The sequence below is a fragment of the Hyposmocoma kahamanoa genome, unplaced genomic scaffold (assembly GCF_003589595.1).
Source record: "Hyposmocoma kahamanoa isolate Upper Pololo Valley unplaced genomic scaffold, ASM358959v1 116, whole genome shotgun sequence".
In the NCBI taxonomy this organism is placed as follows: Eukaryota; Metazoa; Arthropoda; class Insecta; order Lepidoptera; family Cosmopterigidae; genus Hyposmocoma; species Hyposmocoma kahamanoa.
This window is the reverse complement of record NW_020653391.1, coordinates 5,271,507-5,282,414: the sequence shown is the minus strand read 5'-3', so window position 1 is coordinate 5,282,414 and position 10,908 is coordinate 5,271,507. Positions and strand designations below refer to the sequence as shown.

The 10,908-nt window shown below is 35.2% G+C and overlaps 1 protein-coding gene across 1 annotated transcript; it reads right to left on the bottom strand.

The window, feature by feature from the left end:
- Positions 1-314: 314 nt before the first annotated feature.
- On the bottom strand, positions 315-7,249 carry LOC113239816. The gene is made up of 4 exons (XM_026476957.1): positions 7,025-7,249; positions 5,846-5,965; positions 2,631-2,703; positions 315-1,624 (listed from the first exon to the last, which is right to left on the bottom strand). The coding sequence occupies exons 1-4, from the start codon at positions 7,162-7,164 to the stop codon at positions 1,397-1,399; spliced, it is 561 nt and encodes a 186-aa protein (XP_026332742.1). The 5' UTR covers positions 7,165-7,249; the 3' UTR covers positions 315-1,396.
- Between the last annotated feature and the right edge of the window lie 3,659 nt (positions 7,250-10,908).

The window sequence follows — 10,908 nt, the reverse complement described above, 5'->3', positions numbered from 1 at the left end:
GTATGCGAAAAAATATTGAACAATACCAGGCGGCCAGGAGGTGACAGTCTTTTTTTAAATTATGAGATTGCTATCGAAATAAACACAATGTAACATAGACAAATAATACTTATGAAATTAAAGCAGAATATACAAATGAGAAGAGGGAAGCAGCTCAATAAAGCGTTTCAAAAATTATCCTCTGATGGCAGCCTACAGGTTCCTCAACCCACAATCTGTCATTTATATTAATCAAATTTGGAATAGAACAATTGACAGTGTGATGTTTAGAAGTTTAGTAATTTTTATGTCTAAATATAACTTTAAAGGTTTACTTTACTTCATTTATTGCTAGAGGTTCGTATTTTTTTTTGTTTTTAGAATTATATTCAATACTTACTAGAATAGAACATAATTATTTTCAGTATCTTTCATACAATTTAAAAATATACGGTGAAATATAAATTAAAAAAATTCGCTGCTGATAAACTTCTAAAAAAATAACATATCTATAGCTTAACGTTAAATAAAATTTAATATTTCACTTGTAACAGGTAGGTATAAACTTAAAATATGGTTTATTCATAATCATTAAGTTTATTGTTTAAAAGCGATACTTAGTGTGGCATTTTTTGACGAAAAGTGTATTAATAATAGTCGCAATATGGTTACTTCGGCAAAATGTGTAAAGGCAAAATTGACAGAAAAATTTAAAAAAAGACAACTTTTATTTGGTACCTTTTTGCAGCTAATGCCACAGAAACACATTATGTATTCTCATGTGATTATACAATAAAAAAAAGTTAAGTTTTATTATCGTTTTATTTAAGAATAATATTTTAATAACCCAATAGATTTTTTCAAACGATGTATTAAGTAGGTAAGCCACATTCCCTGCACTCCCTAAAGTCTTACAGAGGCGCTGCAGCGGTGCGTCTGAGGCGCTGCAGCCGCGCCACTACCAATTTTCATACATTATTTAGAAGCGCCACAAACGCGCGACTGCAAGTTTCTAATTTCAAAGCGTCCTTAACTTTCGTCTTATCTCCGTTCTTTCATATTATTACTGCCTGGCAGAAATAGAATATGGTGGCAATACTTCCTTTGACGAATTTTTGCAAGGAACTCTACTGCTACTATACTAATATATAATTTTAAGAATAATAATGTAAAGTAAATAAAACATCCATTTAATGTAACACTGGAAATATTACGGCTCATTCCTTGGCTGTGAATGTATTTATGATTGCCATTCTCTAAGATTTATAGTTACACAATGCACCTACATTCACAGTCGTACATTGCACGGCGGACCATAGACAACTAAAAAAAAATTATATCATGACAATGGATTCAAGTCCCTGAATTGTTACTAGTACAAATTAGTTCTTAAAAATTCCGCATCATGCCGTCTAAATTAAACATGGATGCTGAACAAAGTAGGTAACAAATGTAAAAGTGCATTATAAAACTGCATTTCAACGGTTTTCGGTACTTTAACATAGACTGTAGGTCCTTCCTTGATAATATTTGTATGTTCTTGGTAAAACCAGGCCGGGAACGGCGATGGAGGTGGAATGAAGTAGTGCCATTGGTGTAGGCCGTGTTTTAACGCTAGGCTCGTGTATGGTCCTTTGAAATAGAGCTACAACAAAGAAATATAACCACATGAAGGCCGGCAAATAAGATTAAGTATCTAATTTCCTATTACGTCGAACCTTAAGGGTATATTTATGACCTAGGTAGGCCTTCGGGAAAAAAGATTGCTACAATAACCGGTCTTGCGCTGCTCGCATCCTCTGGATCCCCACAACTTCAATCGGTCTACCTAATAATACAGTTAAATAATAATGTTAAATTCCTTTTTTTTATTTGTTGCAGTTATAATACCTCACATGTAACTAATTACCACATACCTACTATATTATAACTGACTTCTTCATCATCAACCCATTTATATATTCCACTGCTGGGCACGGATCTCTTTCAGAAGAGGGTTTAGGCCATAGTCCGCCACGCCGGCCCAATGTGGGTTGGGGACTTCACACGTTTTCCGAGGATTGTGAACCTTCTTCAACGTGCAGGTTTCATCACGATGTTTTCCTTCACCGAAAAGCTCATGATAAATTTCAAATTAAATTTCGCACATAAATTCCGCGAAACTCAGAGGTGCGAGTCCGGATTCGAACCTACGACCTTCTGCTTGAGAGGCAGTAAGGTCAAACCATTAGGCTACTACGGCTTATAAAAAGGTAAGCAATGCGTTCATAATTTTTTCTTATGAACGCATTACTTTTTATAATTTATAATAGCATATCGTCGCTTAGCAAACAACACCACTCAAGTAATTCGGAGTAATTTTAAAGGAGAATAAAAAACTGCACTACATGCAAGATTTTCTTATCTATTACTGGTAATAAATGCTCTATTTTTGGTTAACACATAATTGTACATGAGGTGGTTGTAAAATTCGTATCGATATTCACGTTTTATTTGGAGTAAAGTTCAAAAGTAAAAATCGCCAATTTTCCACTTGAGCGATATTGTCTGCTAAGCGACGATATGTTATAGTAATATAAATAAAAAAATCGCAGATAAATTACCATTATTTAAAGTACTATGCTTAACTGTCTAAGTATGCTTGTACTTACTGTCACGGTTGGAATTTTATGGAAAACATCAAACTTCGATATTTTGGGATTTGGATCGATAGGTTTAGCCAAACTGTAATAAAAGGACATATTTGTAAATATACGATAAGGTACTAACTAATTAAAATGATCATAATTCGCACCCCTCGTGGAAAAATAGCATAAGTGGAGTTACGTCAAACATGTTTTTGCTCCATTACATACACAAAAATATAACCCACATCCTCTCAATCCACACAAATTTGATTCAAAGTGTATTCCATGGCATTTAAGTTTATTTGAAAAGAGCAATCCCTAGAGTTTCTTGCTCGTTCTTCTCAGGGAGGTCAGCGTAGTGAACGAGCAGTAGCTTAAATGTGACGTTTTCAAGTGTAAATTTATTTTACCTATGGAATAAATAATCTTTGACTTTGACTTTGACTTTGACTCCAATTCTTGTAACACTATCTACAATATTAGTCGATAGAGTTACAAGAATTGTAGAGGATGTGGGTTATACTATTTTCTTGAATTTTTTTGACACAGGCAGTTGACCACTGTTACCCTCTATGCCATTCCTTCGAGCACCTCCTACCTATCTCTAATAGTTTCCGTTATAGAAGACCTTGAAATTTGTATGGCTGCCATCTTATTTATTTGAATTTCGAACATTTTTTATTTCCGGCGGAAATTGCTCGGGGTGTACCTCATAAAAGTGCACAAACATTCCCTCCATATATTATAGTTTTTGCAGACCGTTCATCACTCGTTTATATTTTCCACATTCAGGTCATCTCGTATTTTTCCCTTTGCTTTGGAACCTATCCGCGTACAACGGTATAAATACCTCTTTTCACCATGTCGGGAAGTATGCGTTCTATTTCAATCAGTGAATCGGAAAGAGTAATATTTCCAAATATAACTAAATTCAGAATATTCGATCAAAGATTCAGAATAGTATATCGTATGGCGGCCATCTTAAATTCGTCATATCAGAACACTTTCGGTTCTGGTAGAACCTGACCACGATCCTTGACAACTTTTATTTGAGAGCCATGTGCCCATCTCCGATAGGTACTTGGACGAGCAGCCTCTGTCCCACCTGATGCGGAGCACTATTACAAGATACCCGGATTTTCTCGTACTCACTGAACTCTTCCGGCCACAATTCCTGTAAATTATTTTAAACGATCTCTGTTCCTTCTGGGACAACTATTACCTAAATGTCAGTGGTAATCGAGGTACTTACATATAGTATGTTGCGCGTTAATTATTTTTATTCTTCCATGAGGGGTGCGAATTCTAAGAAACCCCTGGGATAAGCTGGAGTTTATACACAATTTTATTTAAGTTGCGTGGTAATTAGGTAAAATATCTTTTCGGGTTTAATTTGCGTATAACTAACACGTGTAGCGCACTATAAGTTTCCGGAATGAATAAGAAAAAATTCTATAAATGGTCAGAAATTAATTGATTGTTTCTCAAAATATTCTCCGTTAGCGTTAATGCATTTTTCATACGAATGAACCAATTTTGAAAACATTTATGCCACTCCTCCGTAAAAATCTCTGGAACATATTTTTCATACTCTTCGACAGCTTCTTCAGGTGATGAAAATCGTTGACCGCGTAACCGGTTATTAATTTTTGGAAATAAATAAAAGTCACAAGGTGCCAGGTCGGGACTGTACGCGGGATGGCTCATAAGGTCAACGTTGTTCACCTATAAAAATTTAGTTGTATGTCTGGCCGTGTGAGAACTGGTATTATCGTGGTACAAGATGATACGGTGTCTACGGTTATTTTTACGCAGTTTTACAATAACTTCCGGCAAACAAATGGTCGTGTACCGATCACTATTCACGGTACAACGATTCTCCAAAGCAACAGGAGCCACGTGTCCAGTTTTATTAAAAAAAGCAGCAATCATCCGCTTAGAGGCACTTTGCACGCGCGCTACTTTGATTGATTTCGGCTCATTTCGAAAGACCCATACGCTCGATTGCTGCTTTGTTTTGGGATCGTAAATATAAATCCATGTTTCGTCACCTATTACTATGTCCCACACGAAATTTGTTCGCAACCTTCGTTGAATCTGGTAAGCATGGCATTGCACCAAGTGACGCGATCCGTTATTCGAGTCTCAGTCATATTGTTTGGGATCCACCGGGACAGCTTTTTCACACCCAAATGTTTGTGTAGTATAGATTGTATTTGACTCATGCCTATGCCTAAAGGTGCCCGAATCTCATGGCATTTCACATGCCTGTCTGTTTTGATCATACGGCGCAAAACTACGATGTTTTTGTTGTTCACAGCAGTGGACGGGCGGCCGTCACGAAATTCGTCACTGAGATTCACACGACCGCGTTTGAATTCTGCAAACCAGCTATAAATATTCGTCTTGCATGGAGCTTCATCGCCAAAAGCAGTTTGAAGCCGAGCTAAGCTCCGCTGAGCTGTTAAGTTACACTTAAAGTCGTAGAAAATCATACTACGAAAATTTGCACGTGTTAAATCCATGGTGATGTAGACAACCATTTTCTAAAATGCCGCCACAATGTAAAAACAAGTGACAGTTAGATGAAACACTGTATTCTACAGCCAAAGAGTTCCGAATTACTTTTTAAATATTGTTTATATAAGTGGCCCGTTCCGGAAACTTATAGTGCGCCCTAAATAAAAATGTTTATCTAATATACACGTTTTATTATTTATAATACAGATATTTAGATCCGAAAAATGCATTTCTAATTCTTATTTATCAATCGTGAAAGCCTACTATGAAATTCATAACTAGACGATATTAGTAATTCACAGAAGATAGACACTCATCCATACTCTCACAAAACCACAAATTAGAACGATGTAGCACAAAACCTCAAACATTCATCACAAATAGTCCATCAACTTGCAGAAACATCGCAGTCTGGTGCAGATACGAAAAACGCATTAAGACGGTGCAGCGTGAAAAAGCAATAATTTACATCACTAATGACATTATTCGAAATAATAACTGCGTAAGAATAATAGTTTTGTGAAAACTTTTTTACGAAAAATAGTTAATCTTGTTTAACATTTTTGGAGTAATATACTTGATTTGATACTTTTTGGTAATTTGTTTTCACACTACGCATAGCCCAATCGCGCGAAATCAACAAAAACAACAACTTTTACTTTTTAAAGGTCTTAAAATAATAAATTATATATCAAAATAAGTATTCATTTGTAACTTACAGAAATTTATTAACCATTCTCAAGACTTCCACCTTCAACTTGAACTCATCCTCGATTTTGTGTTGGATTTTGTAAGGCGCTTGTTTTTTGGTTTTTGGTTTCCCGTGACGCCTTACGTAACTAAAACAAAAACTATAATTATATAGACAATGAAACATGTTTCGTACCCTTGGTATAATAAAACCACATATGATCGTATGTTAAAAGTGTTTTCGTCACATGAAAATCATAGCTACATGTAATAAATTATGTATGTGTGAAATTTAATCTGTCTTATTTAGCATAAAAGATATGAGTAATTTCGTTTCTAGAACCTATACCTCTCTTCTGCAAAATCGTCATTTAGCAGATGCGGCCTTATTACACCAGAGCATTTTTGTGTCCGGCTCGAAGGACCAAAAAAGATGTACGGCGTATTCGTAATCTTATAAAATGATAGTTTGATAATTGATAAGTAGATTTATGTGTTGATTGCTCATAATAATAATAATAATAAATTTATTTAAGAACTCGTAATAATAAAAGGTACAATACAGTTCAGGCCAATATCAGAAAGGGGAGAAACAAAATCTGCTCGATTTCGTTGGCTAGGACATGTGGAAAGAATGGGAGAGGATCGAGTTGCCAAAAGAGCGTACTTCGGTCAACCTACCTGGGGTAATCGTCCAGTGGGCCGTACAAGATATCATTGGAAGGATGAAGTCGCCAAAGACCTAAAGGAACTAAATGTGTCCGAATGGTCCGAATTGGCATAAGACTGATGGCGTACTTTGATGTCGGAGGTGAAGATCCACTTGCCAAGATCCATCAGCCATATTTATTTACTAATATTACGCTCCCCGAATTTTCCCAAAAAAAGAATAAAAAAGAAATTTCGAAAAAAACAAGATAAGGAATTTTGTGAGAAAAAGAAACAAAAAACAAAATAAATACAGACCAGGGTCAATAAATTAAGTTGGCGCAGTCTTCTGTGCCTGTGATTGCGAGTTCTTTACCCAGTATAACTTATCGTACAATAAGTACCTACTAAACGCCGTAATGTGTACAGCAGAAATATTATGTTACCTCCATTCTTAGGCTTATGTAAATGACGACGACGGCACAATGTGCGAAAACCTATAGGTTTACATGCACCTTTTTTATGTAATGAAGTTATAAATTTAAATTAAAATAACTTACCGATTGATAGTCGGTTGAATTTTTTCATTAAAATCCTCAACCTCATTGCGAGTTCCCCTTCTCAGTTTAATATCACAAATGCCTAGAGTTTCAAAATTAACGACCCATATTTTATCTAAAACATCACGGTTACGTTTCATTTCATAACGAATTTTTTCTATATATTCATTTGGTATATCGTAATTAGTACTTTCCAAAGAAATGAAATCTGGAGCTGTACTTAGTTTGGCGTTACTAATTCCTATAAAGGAAACAATTAGAATAATTTTCAACATGTCTGCTTATTTTTTGAGCTAATCGTTAAATGAAGAATTAAGCGATTGGTTTTATTAGTAGAACTAAATAACCAGTGTAATATGAACTATGATACTTTTTAGATTATTGAATCAATCCACATACCTACTTTCTATTGTTGAACAAATCATCTTTAAATGCACATAATATGCTTGGTGTTCAGGCCGGTTAACACGTAAGCTTCGAAGTAATTAACTAAATTTTATCTTAAATTTATGAGTGGAAACAATCACTTAACAGCTGTTAAGTAATCATCGATGGATAAGTAGGTAAGTAGATTAAAATCAAGTCTGTTTTCCCCGGTAGGCGTAGCTAGAAGTTTGCAGGTTTTGGTGCATTAATAATTTGTTTGCAAAATGTCAAAGTAGTTACCTGCTTCACTATTTTGAAAATATAGTCATTATGATACCGACTCGTGCTAGGTATTTAAAAATAAGTTAAAAAGATCTTATGTACTTAAAAACTTAATTACTTTCTGACTTCACACGTGTATGAAATTCCACTCAACCAGTGATGGTGTGGTAGGGTTGAGTGGAAAAAAAATCCACTTGTCTCCACCAGGCGAACAGCTGGTAGGGACTAGTGGAAAAGGCGTGTAAACCCTACCTAAGGTCATAAACGATGAAGTCAAAAAACTTATTAGAGGTGTAGATTACCGCAGGGTGATTTTCATCTATCAGTGCACTTCCAAAAATTATCAGGGTTCACAACTAAGTGGTCGATTGCTGAACATTTGTACAAATAAAAATACAATATTATATACCCGAACAATAGTGTACCTGCGCGTCATATATGTATTATGTAGCTGTACAAAAATATTTGTTTTCTCATAAAATTGCGCAGTTAACATGAGCACTCACTTTTTAAACGCAAATTTGATCCAAGTGCTATTTTGCGACGCAATCGGAAATGCAAAATTATGTATTATTTATATTATATTATGTATAATTTGATTACGCAATAACTATTCTGTGGGTATTTAGTTTACATTGACAAAATAAATAAACATATTTTTAGGAAAATAAAGTATTTTTCCGGATTTAAATCGCGTATATTTGTTTTTTTCAAACAAACCATTTCAGTCCGGAAAAATAGTTTCATTTCCTATGTGTAACAATCGCAAAAACCTAAGAACTCGATAAACATTTTTTTTTTATAAAAAATAAGTGTGCATTTGACCTCCATCTCACCTTATGGAAGTGAGGTCGACGATGTAGCATGCACGCCTAAATAATGCCTATTCACTCTCGCCTTGAAAAGGTCCAAGTTATAACGCTCGGGGAACAAGTCCGCAGGTAAGCAATTCCACTCATGTGGCAGCGAAACGCTTCGTGTGAATCCTAGGACCTAGATGTGAACCCTATATAGGGGTGAATCTCCAATCCCCAACTCAAGTCCCCCGATGATGGAAAGGGGAAGGCTCAATCAAATTATGTAATTGCATCGCACAATCTCCGTGATATATTCTGTAGAATAATAACGCAAACACTCAACACAGACCCGCACTAGGGAAACCCTGTGTCACGGTTGCCATGGACATACACATAGACAACCATAAATTACACCCAAACTCTAAATAATAATATATAGGCCATACAAATATTTCTCCCGGCCCGGGAATCGACTCTGGGACTCTGCAGCTTCGCCTCTACTAATATCGTCCCTTGCAACACGTACGTAACTTAAAATGGTTACTGTAACGAATTCGCATCTTTGGTCTAATAAGGCTACATGGCTACAGGCTACTACATCACATGTGTATGGCTTTATACATAAATCATAACAAGGGTTTCATTTATACTCGTACAAGAATATCATAGGTAGGCGCAACCTGAGAGAGCTAACTGGATCAATGAAATGCGCAGAAGTCGAATAATAAATAACCTTTTTTTAGCGGCTTCGTAAATCAGAAGATTTTAATATACACATAAGTATAAAAAATCGACCTCAAAAGTTCATGGAATTACATCTGTTTGCCAAGTTTAATTGAAATTGGTTACAAAAGTTGGTGGAAAAGTGCGCGAAACCGGATTCATCCCCTAGTTTGCCACCCTTAGAGGTGGAATATTTTCTTCAAATTTAAATGGGTTCTATGATACCCTACGCTCTTTCCAAAAAAAAAAAAAATAATAATCAAAAACCAAAGGCCGGAGTAATTGTATGCAACATACTTACACAAAAAAATACAGTCGAATTGAAAACCTCCTCCTTTTCTGAAGTCGGTTAAAATACAAACAATAAATTATTTTTATTACAGCTATTATAAATGTTATTACTTCAGAGTTCAATCTGCAGCCCCTTACTTGAGGCGGAAAATGGGACCAATAGGAACCCTCTACACTACAATACTATCCTCTTTCCAATAAAAAAAGAATCGTGAAAATCGATTCACAAATTGTCGCGTAACATACGTACAATAAAATACAGTCGAATTTAGAACTGCCTCCTTTTTTATAAAGTCGGTTAACGAAAATAATATTTTAGATGCTTACATAGTGTACGTTGCTTCTTAATTTGTGACATTGTGAAGACGATTGCCAAGAATAGCCAGTTTATAAAAGGAATGATATGGCCGTCTCCGGTTTCCACTTCCTTTATTTTTCTTCCATCCTCTAGGTCTCCACTAGCTCTTCACACATTTAACGAACAGGCAGACAAACATTTAATGTCTAGAAATTAATTCATTTTATATACACTCGTTGATAAGTACGAAATACTTTAATACGCCCATCACAGCTGCAAACACGCATCGCCGCGCGTTTAGAATTTTAAGCACTGACAGTGTACCTGTTCAGAAGACCGCGCGTCATCGTTTACTGCAAGTAGGTACGCCTACGCGCGTAGACGCGCGACAGGTGTGCGTAGATCTGAACCTAGCCTTATTGTTTAATAAAACACAGAATCACATTTACAAAATAGTTTTATTGGCAAAAATATACTTTTTAAAGTTAATTTACTTAGCTTTTAATAATGATTGAAATGAGATGAGTAGAATTTCGGTGTAGAGATAGGTCGAGTCACACTTTATATGAGAAATAAAAAATAAAATATTTGTTGAGCATTGGGTATAGAACCATCAGTTTACAAAGGTAACAAATAATTAAGAAACTCGTATAAACTTAGACTAAATTAATTCGTACAAAAACTGTAAAAGTCAATCCATTTTCCATATTTCAGTTTGTTTATTTTTTCAGAAATAGAATCTTTTAGAAGTTTTTTTTTACATTTAAGGTTGATTTTTTCCAGACTAAGGGAGTCATCACGAAAGTCGATACGAAATTGCAATAAGCCGTTCAGAAAAACTGTGTGCGTAAAAAAAATCCTTGATGCTGGTATAAAAATATCAAGTAAGTACTGCATTTGACAAAGATTATTTCAATATAGCAGGAGAATACTGTGATGAAAAACTTATTTTTTAATATATATATTTAATATATATATATTTTTATGGTGTCAAGTGACGGGACGAATAAGTCGTGAGCCTGGTGGAAAGCGACACGCTTCTCCATAACACAACATAACGGTTAGAGTGCTTACACGGAGATTTTTATCAGCTACATTTGCGTTCGTATCGATGCAAACACGCGACT